Source organism: Phyllobates terribilis, unplaced genomic scaffold, assembly GCF_046119375.1.
Source record: "Phyllobates terribilis strain yellow unplaced genomic scaffold, ASM4611937v1 Scaffold_3__8_contigs__length_932513732, whole genome shotgun sequence".
NCBI classification, from domain to species: Eukaryota; Metazoa; Chordata; class Amphibia; order Anura; family Dendrobatidae; genus Phyllobates; species Phyllobates terribilis.
Window position 1 is genome coordinate 381,479,437 of NW_027362763.1, and position 19,141 is coordinate 381,498,577.

The following is a 19,141-nucleotide window of genomic DNA, read 5'->3' on the forward strand; positions in this document are numbered from 1 at the left end:
TTGAATGTTTGCGCATGCATCCAGATTCTTTTGTGTATCCTCTTGGATAAACCATAGAACAGGTGTCCAAAACCTTTCTCACCTTGAGAGCTTGAAGAGAGGGTAGCAGGCCAAATCTAGAGCCCCTCGACTAGTGACATCCAGCTCCATCCCCCAGCAGTGACACCCAGAGTCCCAATACTGGTATATTGACAGTCAAAGCCTCCGCATAGAACTCACACTGAGGCATTATACTAACATGTAGAGGTTCCCACCTTACCCCCATTTGGTATTCTCACAATGGGCACTTCCACCACACTATTGCATCCAGCTTCAAGCAAACTTTTAACTGGCAATATCATCCTATCTTCAGCTTAACATATTGATCGCTCCAACCCCTAGGTCAGTATATGTACATCCAGATCTGATGTTCAGCGGTGGGCTACTCACAAAAGTCATCATCTGGAGACCTGCTCTTCATAACTGTTTATTAGACCTGTTGCTAATATACCAACCTGGCATACAGTCGCAAGCCACATATCAGTAACCTGTGAGCCATCTGTTGAGGACCTCTGTCTTAGAGTAACATGAAACGTGTTTCCTCATTTGCTGTCGTATTCTCACTGATGGACTAGCTCTGGCTAGTAACAGTAGCCTATTATTCTGTCACTAGATTTCACAATGCAAACTGCATACATTATTGAATACACTGTCACTATATTCACAAGGCTTCACTTAAAGGGAACCTGTCGCCAGGTTTGGCCGATATGAAATACGGCCAGCACCTTTCATCCCTCACATACAGCATTCTATAATGCTGTATACGAGCCCCCGATCCAACCTGCAAGAGAAGAAAAAGAGATTTTATTATACTCACCTGGGGGGGCGGCCAGTCCAATGGGTGTCATTCGTTCTGCTCCGGCACCTCCCTTCTTCTTTCGATGCCGTCCTCCTTCTTGCTTGGTGTGTATGACGCGTCCCTTCATCATCCACACAGTTTCTCCGGCAATGTGCTCCTGCACAGGCGTATTTCTCTGCCCTGTCTAGGGCAGAGCAAAGTACTGCAGTGCGCAGGCGCCGGGAAAGGTCAAAGAGCCCCGGCGCCTACATTCCCACATAGATGGCTTAGGAGGGTTGGTCCTACTGACAGATTCCCTTTAGGTTTTAGACAATGACAAATCTGCTCCACTGGATCTAATATACCTAAATTATTATTGTAATATAGTGTAAGAACCTTCTCTAAATTCCTTGTGATGTATTTTTTTTTCAATAACTATTAAAGCAAGAATCAGACAAATCAATTTGAACAGGTTTATTTCATAGATTTTTGCAAGCAAAACTGATCTCATACAAAAGTTCATATAATGTTACCATCCACTCAAGCAAAAGAAAACTGCACATATGCCCCAAATGCTATTATTTGAACAGTATTATAGTTCTATTAAGACTGAATCTCACAGACATAAATAAAAATTAAAAAACAACATAAAATATAATTTCTTACGATGATTAAATACCTTTCTGTGAGTTCTTTGAACTTAAAACTGTGTAAATAACTGCAGTGTGCATAATAAGGTCCAAGTGAATGGAGATTCGGTAGTGTTTGGAAGCTTGGCATCTATGTCCATGATTTTGCTCTATTATAAATAGGTATGAGGTATTCATAATTGCTAACTAATGAAGCAGTGTTTGGCATACTGATCGTCCCTCCAGATTTCGGTTATAAATACATTCAATGACTGTTTTAGTTTCTGAACTTTACAGAACCGCGACGTTAGTTTCATCCCTCAAGCATTTCCAAACTATTAGACAAAACAAATGTTTCTTCTGATAAAAATATGTGTAAAAAAAACAAGAAAAACACACATTTAAGGCCTTTTGCAGGGTTAAAATCAAATATTTGCATTATTCCACAATACTTTCTACATAATATTTTACATCTTACAAACTTAAATATCCAATACACAAAGAAAATCTCTCCGAAGCTTGGCGCCCTATCTTTTTGTAGATTTCGTTGCTAGTTTGCTGATCGGTGTCCGCCGTTGTGGGGTGGGAATTTTGGAAGGTCTACCTGTTGAAGACCGGGAACTTGCTCGTGGAGAGGGCCTGTTGCTGTTATGAACAGTCTCAGACATTTCAGAACATACAGATTGAATTTCTGAAATATCAAAATCAGAGGCGTCACTGCCCCGTCGGCTACTAGATCGGCTACCAGCCTTGCTTCCGGCTCGGCTTGGAGTTTTCTTTATTTCTGTGCAGAGAAAAATTGTTTCAAATGAATAAAGAATTTACTTACATTACAAAAATATATATTTGTAGTTAATAGACTTTCTGTTTTAGTTTCATTACATGTGATACCCCTACTCTATAAGAGCTTTTTTGCATATTTTCAGAATGTTTGTCTGCTTTTTTTTTCTGTTTTAATTTTTTATGTTGATATATCCTGCACAGTTAGATGTTAATAGGCCATGTGTCCTTTTGGTATTAGCTACATCCCTTTTTTTCTTGAAAAAATTATCTAAGCCTTTTGGACATGCTACCTGCAGTTTCTTAGGCTACTGGGTAATATTCAGAAAACTACAACCAGATCAAAGATGCTGACATAGGAAAGTGCTTCAAATTGAAGCGCTTATGCATTAGATCTCAGCAAAAATGGGAAAGGATCTTTTTGAGGCATTGCTTATATTAAAGAGCAGGGGTGGGCAATTAATTTTCCCGAGGGGCCACATGAGAGACTGTGACTGTTGGGGAGGGCCGAACCAATAGGCTGAAATTAATTCTGCTCAATATTAATATTAACATATTAATTCTAATTATTATTATTAATGATTACATAAATATGAATTGTGTAACTTAATATTGAGCAGAATTAAGTGTGCTGACATCCCCCTATATACAGCTTGAGCCCCCACACAGCCTCTCTATATACAGCATGAGCCCTACACAGCCCCCCATGTCCATTATGAGTCCCACACAGCCCCACAAGGCCAGCATGAGCCCCACATAGCCCCCCCATGTTCAGCATGAGCCCCACACAGCCCTCCCATGTCCAGCATGTGCACCACCCACCCCCCCCATGTCCAGTATGAGAGCTCGAGAGCCTCCTCATGTCCAGCATGACAGCCCTTCCAAGTGTCCAGCATGACAGCCCCCCATGTTCAGCATGAGCCCCACACAGCCAACCCGTGTCCTGCATGATCCCCACACAGCCCCACTGTGTCCAGCATGAGCCCCACACAGCCCCCTCATGTCCAGCATGAGCCTCACACAGCCCCCTCATGTCCAGTATGAGAGCCCAAGAGCCTCCCCAGTGTCCAGCATGACAGCCCTCCCCAGTGTCCAGCATGACAGCCCTCCCCAGTGTCCAGCATGACAGCCCTCCCTAGTTTCCAGCATTAAAGCCTCCCAGTGCCCAGCATTAAAGCCCCCCAGTTTCCAGTATGAGAGCACCACTGTGTCCAGCATGACAGCCCTCCTTATTGTCCAGCATGAGAGCCCCCCAGTGTCTTCAGCATGACAGCCCTCCCCAGTGTCCAGCCTGACAGCCCTCCCCAGTGTCCAGCATGACAGCCCCCCCTGTGTCCAGCATGACAGCCCCTCCTGTGTCCAGCATGAGAGCCCCTCTGTGTCCAGCATGAGAGAGCCCCTCTGTGTCCAGCATGAGAGAGCCCCTCTGTGTCCAGCATGAGAGCCCCCCTGTGTTCAGCCTGAGAGTACCCCCCCTGTGTCCAGCATTAAAGCCCCCCCTTCGTCCAGCATGAGAGTGCCCCCCCTGTGTCCATCATTAAAGCCCCCCCTATGTCCAGCATATACTTACCTCACTCCCTGTTCCCCTGGCGCTCCTGTCTGAGAAGCACTGACTCTCCGCAGTGCACAGGCTGACGCCATCGCGTCAGCTGTTTCTAATGCTGATTGATGGAAGAGCGAGGTAGCGGCCCCTCCTCCACCAATGCATTCACAGCGGATTGAGACCGCGGATTGAGACAGCAGTGACGGCGGGCAGTGACGGCATGTGTGTGAGCTGGGAAGGGCATAGTGCGGCCCGTGGGCCACTGTTATCAGCCCCTTGGCAGTCTTGGTCCACGGGCCGGACTGGAACAGCCAGAGGGCCGAATGTGGCCCGCGGGCCGCACTTTGCCCAAGTCTGTTAAAGAGTATACTAAACTATGGTAGGAGGAGAACAACAGGATACATAGGGTGGTTCAAAAAGGATGGGTCAAAATGATAGTCTCAGTATTGATAACCGAGAGAACATTATACAAATTTATTGACATGAAAAGACGCACTATCCAAGTTTTATCTACACTCTACGAATGTTCAAAGTGATTTCCATTAGACACACAGCAGATGTCTATAATTCAAAGGTTCTCAGCTATGAAATGTATATTTTAGCTACATCCTGTTTTGCATTATTTTTAATGAATCGCGTAACATTACTGAACCTCACCTTCAGTATACATTCATATGCTAGTGATGGAGTATGTGTTTTACGTTGCTGCTATATTTGTCCATGCTTTACCTGCAAACTGTGTTCTGACTTTGGAGGCTGCCGTAGTTAATATGCTGCTTTCCTCTGCAGATTGGAATCCTTTTCCGGACAGGTATCCTGGAAGTCGTAATTTGCTCCCCTGGATAGGAGTTCCCTGTATCAGGTAAGTAGAATGTTTAGTGTAAAAACATTAACTCCCAGAGGCACCTGCTTATTAGGGATGTAACTGGAGTCTTCTCTTGTCTTTAGGATACACATGTGGAAATCAAAAGAACATGACCGTGAAACTGGAGAGTCATAGGACATATCTCTGCAAGAAAGTGCATAGATCCAAGAACAAAAGTTTTACGCCATCATCGAGGTGTTATGCAGCATATCTCTACTTCATGGCTCTGGAGTCTCACTTTTAACATTGTATCTTTGAGTCTCACACAAGCTGTAACCGTTTCCTAACTTCCGTTCTCTAGCACATTTTAGATATAATTATTTTGCAGCTCTAGGAGGCAGCAAACAATGATCTATATCTATATGAGCTTGTTGGGCAGCAGCATAGACCAGAGTCATCATTTTATTGTGCTGAATATACATTTTTGCAATAAATTGCCCATTTTTATGTCCCTCAATGCATCAGTAGATGTATCACTAGATGAATGGGATGGACCCTTGGACCCTTTGGTCGGAGTTGGTTGTGATAAGCTGTTGAAGATTCCTGAGCTCCGGTAAACTTCACTGGTAAAACTGAAGTATGAAGCACTTTCTGACTTGAAGTTTTTAAGACCACCGGCAACATTAAATTAAGGTCTGCTCAACTCTACAATATTGGCAACAAAGGCCAACATCTTTTGTGTATAGGGGGCCTCCCGACTATCTCCTGACAAACGATATTTGGTGAGAGAAGAATTTTGCATGTTCAATTTCAATGCGATTCTCTTATTTCCCCAAAGGTAAGCTGCAACTAGAGGAGTCTGGTGACTATTTACCCCACTGTCCCCATTGAGAATACATGCATGCTTGGACCGAGTGGTGTATGGGGGAGTGGGAAGAGAGCGCTGTCAGCTGACCAGTCGAACGCTATCTAAGGTACTGTGTATGGTCACCTTTGGGTAAAAAACAAAACACTCAAAATCATCATGTACAATTACATATAAACTGTGGACAGAAAAGAAAATCATGCATCAGATTCTAAGACGACAGTACTAGAGAGCAATTAATACATGAGCAGTCATATTAAACAGCTAGACAGTAGTAGTGAGTCTTAAAAATGATGAAGTAGATGTATGAGGTGATGAGGTAAATTATCAGAATAGATTGTTGAAAAGGATTATATACTGATACTTGAGCATCGGTTAAACAGGGTGTAGACGTGCAAGGTAGGCCTGTCAGTGATGACAGTAGTTAGTGAACAGAGCAGTTGTGATTGGGAGAGATTACACAACTGGGTGCCCCGTAAGTACTATACCTCTTCGGAAGACAGCCTTTGCTCGGGGGACTCGGGGCTCTTACAAGGAGTTGTTGTTTTGCTGTTTGTCAACCAAGGTTTACCATAATTGCGTGTAATATGAAGGGGTGTCTGTGTGAAACAATGGCAAATCAATTTAGGCAATTTCACTGGTGGAAGTAGTAGTGTAGAGACTACACTGATATCATAGGATCAACACCTGCACCAAAACTCTTGCCCATCTGTCTCATAATTCTGCAGGAAAAAATTGTGCAGCCATTATAACCTAAATGTATTGGTATCAATGGCAGGGGACAACTGCCATTATATCTTTACAGTACAGACCTATAATTAAAAAACTACTACTGTGTGGGAGATGAAGGATTGTTGAGAACTACAGAAACTTATTCTAGTTGTATAAATGGCTCTATAATTCTCAGCTGAGCAGAAAGGTCTGCACACAGTTAAGCCCCCATACATATTAGAATAACGTTGGCCGAACCCATCGATATTAACGAGTTTAGCCAAAAGTCTAATGTGTAAGGATGGTCGCCCCAGACAAATGGGGAAGTTAAAATCCAGCATGTCCGATTTTAGACTGTTGATACTTTTGTTGTTCCTAAGATAAGTTGCCACCACCAACGAAGACTGGCAGCAGCTCTCCCACATGTCTCTCGAGTGCTTCTGTGTGTGGGAAAGCTGGACGAGATAGCTGCTGGCCAAACAATCGTCTAAGGTGTATGTACGAGATGTCTTACAGCCTCCCTCCCTTCATGGTATGCCTTTTTATTGCATATTTATTTTATGTCTGACAAAGAAAATGCATTAGCAGGTAAAGCAAATAACAAAATAAATCTATATAAATACTGTAGGCATTCGCCCCAGAAATCAGCCTTTCTTCTCAAGCACTGTTATATGACCTGTGTTTTTAGACGGCTTTCATTGAAAAAAAACAGAGTGGCGGAATTATATTTTAATGCGGAAGGTGAGCAAAAGAAACAATTACCTTGGGTGTGCTAATGCACGTGGCTTGTGATGGACAGGCTTGAACATTTGGACTTGAGCTGGATCTGTTGGGTGATGCGCCTCTTGAAGATGGCCTTGACCTTCGGCCTTTGGGCCGGAAAGGAGTCATGCTTTGACTAATGCCTTCAGGTAACATAAACTTTTCTCGTAACTCTATGTTTGTTCTTCCTTTAGCTGCAAATAAACGAGTATCAGTCCTGTACTTTATCAGAAAATCTACAGCCATGTTGCAATCCATAATATGATTAGTAATAACTTCACAAGCATGAAAACACAGCTACGATGACTAAAGCAACTGAAATCTGAACATTCACTGTTGGCAAAATACAAGTACACATAAACATTAGGAATGAGAGGAGAAAACAAAATGTCACCATCATATATATCTGCCTAAAAAATATGCTACGTTTATATTGGGATCTTGAAAAAAAAAAAGGTAAAAAAAAAAGCCGAAATATAAAGTGAGGCATTAGAATTTAATATACCCTATGATAAAAGCTAGTAAGAGCTGATCGGGGTTTGTGGAATTGTAAATCATTCATGTAGAGGTATTTATAGAGAAAGTATATGAGATATGTTCGCTCTCGACTATCAAGAGTTATGATCATCGGCACAGTCGACTGGCCATAGTGAGAAGCACCAAGATGCAATGACAGTCCTGAGATAAGGTGTAGAGGACCGACTTTATCACAATGCATATTACAATGGGTAGGCACGACATGTACTCTAAGCCCTACAGATGCTAAGATGGATATGGATACTTCAGCTAAAAATGAATCATAAATGTAAATAAAATATGTCCCATGTTCTTATGTAATTAATACAAATGAATCTTCAAGTTTCCTAGTGTTGTCTCTACAACTGTACTGCCCAATCTATACTTTGTATGCCCATTGTAAGATCGAATGGGAGAATGATTGACACTTCAAATAATATGGTAATGGAAAGAAGTAAAGGGATTGTTTGCCATTTGAAACAATGATGGCTGCCTCCCAGAAAAAGCTCCAACCATGGGGTGGCCTGTTTTCACCTCTCAGCCCTGTTCACTTAACCCCTGGACAAAAGTGGTGCTGTTTCTGGAACATAAAAGCCAAGTTTCTAATTTTATACAAACCCTTTAACTGTAAGCAAACAGCAGTCAAATGCAGCCATTCATGATTACAAAATTAAAAGGTAAAATAATATATATATATCAGTTTTGCAACAAAACCTTCAGGCCTCTGCTAAAACACTGAAGATGAACAGGAATTTCTTCCTTCAGCACGACAACGACCCTAAGCATACTTCCACAACAACAAAAGAATGGTTTCACCAGAAGAAGATGAAAGTTTCGGAATGGCCCAGCCTGAACCCAGACCTGAATCTAATTGAAAATCTGTGGATTGACCTAAAAAGGGCCTGTACATAGGAGATTCCCTCGCAATCTGACAAATTCTAGATGTGCCATGTTGATAGACCGCTACACAAAAAGACTGTCATAAATTCAAAGGTTAAGGGTGTGCATATTTATACAACCACATTATTTTTGGTTCTCTACTTTTATTTTTCCACCAAAAAGATTTTAGGTTATTTCTCAATTGAATTGTATAGTTTACAGGAGAAATTGAAGGTGGAAAAGTTCTGAAACGATTCTTCTTAGTATGATTTTTTTTTTGCCATGACAAAAAACTGTCATTTTAACAGGGATATGTAGACTTCATATAACCACTGCATGTATTTATGCATGTATAAATATATATATACACACGCACACACAGCGAGTGAAATAAGTATTGAACACGTCACTAATTTTCTAAGTAAATATATTTCTAAAGTTGCTATTGACATGAAATTCTCTCCAGATGTCGGTAACAACCCATCAATCCACAAAGGCAAAGAAATAAAACCATAGATATCTATAAATTAAGTTATGTGTAATAATGAGGAATGACACAGAGAAAAAGTATTGAACACATAAAGAAAGAGGGGTGTAAAAAGGCATGGAAAGTCATGACACCAGCTGAAATCTATCAGGAATTAGAAAGCAATCCTGTCATTTAGTGAAAAATAATATCAGATGGTTCAACTGATGGTTCTCATTACCAAGGTGCCACACAAGAAACATCTCATGATGGGTAAAAACAGTGAGCTGTCTCAAGACTTTCACAACCTTATTGTTGTAAAACATGGTGATGGCATTGGTGACAGAAGAATTTCTAAACTACTGAAGGCTCCAGTGAACTGTTGGGGCCATAATCCCGAAGTGGAAAGAACATAATTTCACCAAATGATGGACATTTCAGCAAGACAATGATCCCAAACACACAGCCAAGGAAATTCTCAATTGGTTTCAAAGAAAGAAAACAAAGCTGCTAGAATGGTCAATCACCTGACCTGAATCCAATAGAAAATGTATGGAAGGAACTAAAGCTCAGAGTTCATAGAAGGAGCTCATGGAACCTTCAGGATTTGAAGATAGTTTGTGTGGAAGAACGGGCCAAAATCACACCTGAGTATACAGGAGGAGTCTTGAAGCGGTCATCACCAAAAAAAACTTTTGCACAAAGTATTAAATAAATAAGTAAGCAAATCTTTAGTAAATAAATCAGTAAGCATGTTCAATACTTTTTCCCTGTCTCACTTCTCATTATTACAGATAATTTATGGACACCTATGGTTTGATTTCTTTGCTTGTGTGCATTTGATGGGTTTTTACCGACGACTGGTGAGAATTTCAAGTCAATAGCACCTTTACAAATACATTTACTTAGAAAATTGGTGACATGTTCAATACTTATTTCACCTGCTATACAGTGGGTACGGAAAGTATTCAGACCCCTTTACAGTTTTCACTCTTTGTTTCCTTGCAGCCATTTGGTAAATTCTAAAAAGTTCATATTTTTCTCATTAAAGTACACTCTGCACCCCATCTTGACTGAAAAATGCAGAAATGTAGAAATTTTTGTAAATTTATTAAAAATGAAAAACTGAAATATCACATGGTCATAAGTATTCAGACCCTTTGCTCAGACACTCATATTTAAGTCACATGCTGTCCATTTCCTTGTGATCCTCCTTGAGATGGTTCTACTCCTTCATTGGAGTCCAGCTGTGTTTAATTAAACTGATAGGACTTGATTTGGAAAGGCACACACCTGTCTATATAAGACCTCACAGCTCACAGTGCATGTCAGACCAAATGAGAATCATGAGCTCAAAGGAACTGCCCAAGGAGCTCAGATACAGAATTGTGGCAAGGCACAGATCTGGCCAAGGTTACAAAAGAATTTCTGCATTACTCAAGGTTCCTAAGAGCACAGTGGCCTCCATAATCCTTAAATGGAAGAAGTTTGGGACCACCAGAAGTCTTCCTAGACCTGGCAGTCCAGCCAAACTGAGCAATCGTGGGAGAAGAGCCTTGGTGAGAGAGGTAAATAAGAACCCCAAGATCACTGTGGCTGAGCTCCAGAGATGCAGTAGGGAGATGGGAGAAAGTTCCACAAACTCAACTATTACTGCAGCCCTCCACCAGTCGGGCCTTTATGGCAGAGTGGCCCGACGGAAGCCTCTCCTTAGGCTAAGTGCCCACGATGCAGAAAAGCTGCATATTTTTTCCGCTTCTCCCTGGCAGAAAAAACGCATAAGAAATGAGATTCTTGGGACGAAGATAGAACTTTTTGGTGATAATTCTAAGCGGTATGTGAGGAGAAAACCAGGCACTGCTCATCACTTGCCTAATACAATCTCAACAGTGAAACATGGTGGTGGCAGCATCATGCTATGCGGGTGTTTTTCAGCTGCAGGGACAGGACATCTGGTTGCAATTGAAGGAAACATGAATGCGGCCAATTACAGCGATATCCTGGATGAAAACCTCTTCCAGAGTGCTCTGGTCCTCAGACTTGGCCGAAAGTTCACCTTCCAACAAGACAATGACCCTAAGCACACAACTAAAATAACAAAGGAGTGGCTTCAGAACAACTCAGTGACCATTCTTGACTGGCCCAGCCAGAGCCCTGACCAAAACCCAATTGAGCATCTCTGGAGAGAACTGAAAATGGCTGTCCACCAACGTTCACCATCCAACCTGACGGAACTGGAGAGGATCTGCAAGAAAGAATGGCAGAGGATCCCCAAATCCAGGTGTGAAAAACTTGTTGCATCATTCCCAAGAAGACTCATGGCTGTACTAGCTCAAAAGGGTGCCTCTACTCAATAGTGAGCAAAGGGTCTGAATACTTATGACCATGTGATATTTCAGTTTTTCTTTTTTAATAAATTTGCAAAAATTTCTACATTTCTGTTTTTTTCAGTCAAGATGGGGTGCAGAGTGCACTTTAATGAGAAAAAAATGAACTTTTTAGAATTTACCAAATGGCTGCAATGAAACAAAGAGTGAAAAATTTAAAGGGGTCTGAATACTTTCTGTACCCACTGTATATACATATACACATAAATATTCTGTAAGACAGCTCAAGATGTCTGAAATGGTCTAAGATTGTAGCAAATTGGCATGAAGGATAATGGTGCTTGCTAGAGAACCCAACATAGGCTAATGTAGCACAGTGTTTTTCTGCCCTTTTAGCATTTGTGATGAGTCTTGCATTTTAATGATACAATGACAATAGGACCAGATCAGTTCATGATTACTTTACAAAAGTTTGCACTGCCAATAATATCTGACAAGTAGGGGCTTTGGAGTAAACGTTCAAAATGTTCAAGGAAAGAGGGGCATTACATAAAATATCAAGTTCTTAGTTGAGCCGAGCCACTGATAACACTTGTTGATTCTTTCGCTCCTACATACAGGTATATTTCCTTCTTGGGTATTCCTGAGCATGAACCCACAATAAAATCTGCAACAATCATTGATATGTCCAAACACAAACTAGTCGGAGACCAAGCATTCAATATATGACACTTATGCCTACTAAATGTGAACACGTATGATGGCTCTGAATATCCACCTCACCATGCACAGTAACCACAGCAATGTCCAAACCTTTCAAATTGGTAGCGAGATTACACAATGAATGTTAAAAAAAAAACAGCATGCACTACACACAAAATAAAAGACGACAAAAGACATAAATAAAACAAAGCAAGTGAAAAGAAAAAGTGAAGATAAAAAGAAATGAAAGAGGGAGATATTTGCCAACCTATAAGAGGCTGAGTAGTAATTGAAGAGTTTGATTCCGAACGTAACATTTTACTTCCATGATGATGAACTAGCGAAAAAAGAAAGAATACCAGTCAAGTAAAATAATGGAGAATATTAGGTAAGAAAGGAGAAGTAGTAAAGTACTGCTATAAGTGACAACATATACTTAAAAAAAGCAACAAAAATTCCATGTATGCACAAAACATCAAACACCCGACACATCTTTTATCTGCAGATATCACCAAACTGATCCATTTGGCTTCCATGCTGATCTGCTTAAGAAACTTCTCATATAATATATAGCTTAAGATCCAATTCATTTCTTAACTATGAGGACTTTACAATATTTGTATTTTCGCCAACTTGTAACCTGGACTGGCTTCTATACCACAATACTAAATTTATTGGAGGGATCTTTTGAGTAGCCCCTCAGGCTATTGATGAGGCCCAGGAGGGTTCTGCGCAAGAGCGCGAAAAGTCATGACATGCGTTTGCGTGAATGCGCAGAATTATCCTGAGACTCATCAGAGCCGGAAGTCCTGACCTTGTGTGAGATGCCCAGGGATTTCAGTGCTTGTGGGGGCAATCAGAAGGTGAGGAGAGGACTGGACGGGTGACGGTGAGCAGTGGAGAGGCCAGAGAGGTGAGAGTTATGCAAGTACAAATATTTTTTATACATTTTTTAATCTTTTGATGTCCCTTCATGGTTTAGAAAAATGGTGTCCGACAGCCGCTATTTAGCTAAAACCACGTAGAAATGAATTACAAAATATCCGCATTTTGGTAAATGAGGGTTTTTGCAAAATTCGACTACAGCTCAAGTACTCGCGAATATATTCTCCCACCGCTACTCTTAACACAACAACAGCCATTGAATTTTATAGTTAGATGTTATGCCAAACTTTTCTGTGCCTGGATATCTTTTTGCATCACGATTTCTTTGTCATTTGAGAAAAACTCCCTTTGTACAGCTTAACATGCAGCTTATGGGTGGTTTCACACAACCGTTTTTGAGAGAAAAAAATGCTGAAGTTTGTATGTGGAGTTTATTACCATGCGTTTTCCTTTTGAAGTTTTTTTGTTGTTTGTTTTTTTGGGGCATTTTTAAACACAGCTCTATGTATGTTTTTTTTTCCATCTACTTTTCATCTACTTTTTAGGCTTTTTCTATAGGACAGAAAAATGCAGGAGAACAATGAATAAAAAAGCCACCCAAAAAGCATTTGTACAAAACATCAAAATCATGTTGTTTTCTATAAGCCAAAAGATAACAGTGTGAAAGAAGCCTACTGGTAGCATGAAGCAACCTGATGGCCATTTCTGGCAGTGGTACCTTGTTCTTAGACTCTATTAGTGCTTACCTCTACATGGATCATTTTTCACTAGGAATTCATCAAGCGCCATCCAACCTCCACCTACACGAACCATCACTGTGCTCCTCAAAATACGAACAAGGCGAAGTTGCTGGGAATCGCCAAACTTAGGAAGGGTGAAACAAGAGCAAATAAAACAATTGAACTACAAGTAATATAATATACCTTAATGGAGATTAAATTAAATCCTATTAGTCACCCAGGGTTGATCATATTTAGGCCTTATTCAGAGGTCTGTGTTTCACGTAAATGTTGTATCCATGATTTCCACAGATAGGATCTATCCAATATCATCTATGGGGCTGTTCACATTACTGTATTTTTGTAAAGATTGAGTGTCCGCAAAAAAAAGAAACAAAAAACGAAGACATTTCCATTTTGGTTTCGAATCCCCAATTCAATTTTGTTTAAATTCCCCAATGCAAGTCTAGGGTTCTATGAAAAACTTGGCCAACACACTTGTGTGTTAGTACTGTTCATGTTCACTGACTGATAGGAGAAGCTTGAGAATCATCCATCAGTTTTTAAATATGAGAAAAGCTGATGATATTCTGATGGTAAGAAATGACACAATGAAAACACTGAAGATCTGGTCTAGGACACTGATGAACATCGGTCATTTTTTTTCACGGATGAGCAAAAACGGACGTCTGAAAGAGGCCTTAATCTGTGTAGATCTGAGAACACCCATGCAACACCAAGTAAGGCAAACTGATTAAAGCAATGGGCAACAGTGACAGCAATGAAGAAGGCGAGTAAGCAATGTAGTGAGTCACAAACATGTTATCTTCATAACATTATTAATCGATTTGCAGGAACCAGTTCACCGGCTAAGTCAGTAAGTAATCTGTGACCACTTCACGGGAGCCTTGTGAACCATCTCTTGCCGGATGGCATCCCCGGCTCTTCGTATGATTAGCCGGCCAGGCGCAATGTCATCGTTGTGGCATAATGCATATGTAATGTCGGCACAGGTCCGCTACTCAAAAGAAGAGCTGGTGATGCTGGGAATTTATAGATAGTCCTCCAAGATCCTGTTCATCGGTAAGAGATTTGACCGGGCCACTGGACCAGGTCTTGAAAATCAATTTGCACCAACTCTATTCACAATACTTACCAAACAGCCAGGAGTAATTATTATACTAGAGCCTGATTTATAGAACTATGACAGAAGGTCCCATTCTTAACTCTCTCTAATAATGCAACGGTCAAACAGGCAGGAATATTGGAAATTATACTATGGAAATTGATTTTAGTACAGTGGAATAAAGTTTCCTTTTATACAGCACAGATGTGAAAAGGGACATCTATGAACCATGCAATTCAATGTAGTTTCTTCTTTCTAATAGTATTCTTAAACACATCTGCAAACTTCTGTTCAGTATTTTTTCTCAGGAGTGGGAGACAAAACCAAGAGTGGGTGATAAATGCAGAATTGGTGACTTGTTTCTATTATACCTTTTCTCTGATTGTTCCTCATTTGGTTTTGACTCCCACTCCTGAGAAAAAATACTGACCAAATACGAAACAAATACTGATAGTGTGGACTTGGCCTAAAGTTGGAGAAAGACAAGGGAGTGATGGGGCATGGGAATATTTGGTTGTAAAAGGTAAAAGTCAGGAAGCGTGGTGGCATATCTTGCTCAACAAATCTTACTCCAGTCACTGATTGGAGTAAGATTTATGCCCCGGTGTACACGGAGGTGCACATTTTGTGCCCAGCACTATGAATTGGGCTGGTGTCTGTTTTCTGAATGGAAACATAGCAAAAACTCCAAGTTTTTGAGAAGTTTTGAGACTTTCTGCTCAGTTTCCGCTCCAAAAACTCAGCAAGAGGATTCAATGTGAACACACCCTAAGGCCATATTCACACCTTGAGGTGGACAAATATGAGTTTTTCAAGCAGAAACCACTTCTGGAAACACTCCTTTTTTGGGGAGGTTTTGAAGGAGTTTTTCTTTTTTTGAAGCATCTTCTGAAGCAGTTTTGAAGTATTTTTTGCAGCCTTTTGATTTGACAGTACACAGTTTGGAGTGGATTCCATAAAGGTACGCTTTAAAGAAGTCACATGCATTTTTTCCCCACCAGGCATTTTTAAAAAAACTCTTAAGGAAAAAACACATAAAAAACTCCCCATATGATTCACAAAGTGAATTTCTCATATAAATGAATTGGAACAGTGTTACAAGCATTTTTTAGGAATCTGGAGTGGATCTCTTCCAAGAAAACTCTTTATATACTGTAACTCCATATGAACATACAGTTATATGAAAAAGTTTGGGCACCCCTATTAATCTTAAGCTTAATGTTTTATAAAAATTGGTGTTTTTGCAACAGCTATTTCAGTTTGATATATGTAATAACTGTTGGACACAGTAATGTTTCTGCCTTGAAATGAGGTTTATTGTACTAACAGAAAATGTGCAATCTGCATTCAAACAAAATTTGACAGGTGCATAAGTATGGGCACCCTTATCATTTTCTTGTTTTAAATACTCCTACCTACTTTTTACTGACTTACTAAAGCACTTTTTTTGGTTTTGTAACCTCATTGAGCTTTGAACTTCATAGCCAGGTGTATGCAATCATGAGAAAAGCTACTTAAAGTGGCCACTTGCAAGTTGTTCTCCTGTTTGAATCTCCTCTGAAGAGTGGCATCATGGGCTCCTCAAAACAACTGTCAAATGATCTGAAAACAAAGATTATTCAACATAGTTGTTCAGGGCAAGGATACAAAAAACTGTCTCAGAGATTTAACCTGTCAGTTTCCACTGTGAGGAACATAGTAAGGAAATGGAAGAACACAGGGACAGTTCTTGTTAAGGCCAGAAGTGGCAGGCCAAGAAAAACATCAGAAAGGCAGAGAAGAAGAATGGTGAGATCAGTCAAGGACAATCCTCAGACCACCTCCAGAGAGCTGCAGCATCAACTTGCTGCAGATGGTGTCACTGTGCATCGGTCAACTATACAACGCACTTTGCACAAGGAGAAGCTGCATGGGAGAGTGATGCGAAAGAAGCCGTTTCTGCAAGCACGCCACAAACAGAGTCGGCTGAGGTATGCAAAAGCACATTTGGAGAAGCCAATTTCTTTTTGGAAGAAGGTCCTGTGGACTGATGAAACCAAGATTGAGTTGTTTGGTCATACAAAAAGGCGTTATGCATGGCGGCAAAAAAACACAGCATTCCAAGAAAAACACTTGCTACCCACAGTAAAATTTGGTGGAGGTTCCATCATGCTTGGGGCTGTGTGGCCAATGCCGGCACCGGGAATCTTGTTAAAGTTGAGGGATGCATGGATTCCACTCAGTATCAGCAGATTCTTGACAATAATGTTCAAGAATCAGTGATAAAGTTGAAGTTACGCAGGGGATGGATCTTTCAGCAAGACAATGATCCAAAACACCGCTCCAAATCTACTCAGGCATTCATGCAGAGGATCAATTACAATGTTCTGGAATGGCCATCTCAGTCCCCAGACCGGAATATCATTGAACATCTGTGGGATCATTTGAAGAGGGCTGTCCATGCTCGGCGACCACCAAACTTAACTGAACTGGAATTGTTTTGTAAAGAGGAATGGTCAAAAATACCTTCATCCAGGATCCAGGAACTCATTAAAAGCTACAGGAAGCGACTAGAGGCTGTTATTTTTGCAAAAGGAGGATGTACTAAATATTAATGTCACTTTTCTGGTGAGGTGCCCATACTTATGCACCTGTCAAATTTTGTTTGAATGCAGATTGCACATTTTCTGTTAGTACAATAAACCTCATTTCAAGGCAGAAACATTACTGTGTCCAACAGTTATTACATAGTTCAAACTGAAATAGCTGTTGCAAAAACACCAATTTTTATAAAACATTAAGTTTAAGATTAATAGGGGTGCCCAAACTTTTTCATATAACTGTAGCCAAAGTCAAGGGCACTGATTCATTAAGGCTAAGATTTCATGTGTCAGTCTCAATGAGGACGTGCAGGAATAAGATAAGATAAAATTCATTAAGAGGAGCACTCCACTTGAAGCGGTATTTCTATCTCCAAGATCCTATCCCAATAAGTAGTAGGTGTAATAATAATAATACTATTAGCAAATACCTCCAATTAGAAATGTAGTATAGTTCTCCTGATTCGCTATGTCGCTTACCCAATGTGCAGGGCATTGCAGTAGCTTGGGTATCCATGGTGAAAACCACTCATATAGTGAAAGTTAGTCAGTTAGCTGCTAGTCATCATAACCATGGATACCTAAGCTACGGCAATGCCCTGCACATGAGGTAAGCGACATAGAGAATCAGAAGAACTATACTACATTTCTAATTGGAGGTATTTGCTAATATTATTATTATTACACCTACTATATATTGGGATAGGGTCTTAGAGATGGGAATACCCCTTTAATAATAAAGTCCTTAATTTAAATGAACTTTAATGAATTCAAAACATCTAATCAGTGATGCCTGTCTCCTTGCATTTCCACCAGAAATGTTACTCCAGTTAGGGACTCAAGAAAAATTTCTGACGTGATGTACGCTGCCACTTTTGATTAATTTGATGGGCAGGCGTTACCATACGCTTTCCCACCCCACCTCCTCCCTGCTCTGCCTACTTTGGTGGTACTGGCCAAAAGTGTAGTGAAAACGCCAAAAGTTGCAATTTTTGGTGCATTTTGCTAAAATTTTGCTTCTTTTCAAACTGTTTTACTCCAAAATTCTGGCAAAAACACTTTGATGAATTGGGGCCAAGGTGTTTAAAAAGACTACAAAGCACTACTGCAAGACAGAAGTCATAAAATGTAGGGCTTCAAGAAAGTAGTAAGCTTTGGTCTCTGACTTTATAACAGAAATCAAACATGCAACAAAAGGGTGGGGTGATTAATGTTCACCAGGTACTGATGCAAAGATTAAGGTTATAACTATTGGACACACAAAGTTGGGGATGTGGATCTTGTGGTTACTGGACATGTGGTTGCATGCATCAATGGCAATGATAAGCTGATTATAGGGCTTTACCTGCTAGACACTGTCTCAAGGAACTAATGTACTAGGAACTGTATAGCAATATATACCATGCCTTAGGTACGCAGATTACCTGCAGTACTATGATGGATATCGGCTATAGTATATTTAAAGGTTGAAGGAAGGAATATAAAGTGTTTAGCCATTAGGTGACACTGTGCATAGTGCTACTCATAATATATGATCGGTGTGACCTGCATATGAATACATTACAGGGTATGGAGCAAGTACATAAATTATAACATAAGTAGACAGTGTGCTTTACATAAAAAATGATGTTGGTTAAATTGGATTTTGTAGCTGTGAATATAATGATATGGTTGGTGACTACCATGATTTACTGATCGTCTACCATGTGAATTGATTGTGCATCATGCTGGACATGCAAGAAATCTGACATGACAAAACCATGACAAACCACCAAATCACCGAAGAGAAGCTGGAAAATCCTAATCTGCACGTAATGCACATTAACTACTGAGACCACCCTATGGCTACAGAACTACTATTCAGAAGTAACGCACGGTGATAGACCCTCCACCAAAGCAATGATGGGAAGTGTAGGGTACGGTCAGGTGACATTGAGCACAAGCTTAGATGACCATCTATATACAATGGAAACATTTTACTGGTTTATACCTGATTTCCAAGGAAGAACTGATTGCATAGAAAAAATGGA

General features: G+C 40.4%; 1 protein-coding gene across 26 annotated transcripts in view; it reads right to left on the reverse strand.

Moving 5' to 3' along the window:
- Positions 1-1,298: 1,298 nt before the first annotated feature.
- The window catches only part of DST (dystonin), a 744,334-nt gene continuing 726,491 nt past the window's right edge, over positions 1,299-19,141 (reverse strand). For 11 of the 26 annotated variants that reach the window (XM_073675444.1, XM_073675441.1, XM_073675439.1 and 8 more), the window contains 7 exons: positions 19,102-19,119; positions 13,434-13,551; positions 12,071-12,139; positions 6,913-7,106; positions 5,928-6,038; positions 4,499-4,622; positions 1,299-2,230 (listed from right to left, as the gene is read on the reverse strand). In XM_073675444.1, the coding sequence (XP_073531545.1) occupies positions 1,974-2,230; positions 4,499-4,622; positions 5,928-6,038; positions 6,913-7,106; positions 12,071-12,139; positions 13,434-13,551; positions 19,102-19,119 (891 nt within the window). In that variant the 3' untranslated portion in view covers positions 1,299-1,973. The remainder of the gene's footprint in view (positions 2,231-4,498; positions 4,623-5,927; positions 6,039-6,912; positions 7,107-12,070; positions 12,140-13,433; positions 13,552-19,101; positions 19,120-19,141) is intronic. The other 15 variants (XM_073675456.1, XM_073675457.1, XM_073675448.1 and 12 more) reach the window with 8 other exon arrangements.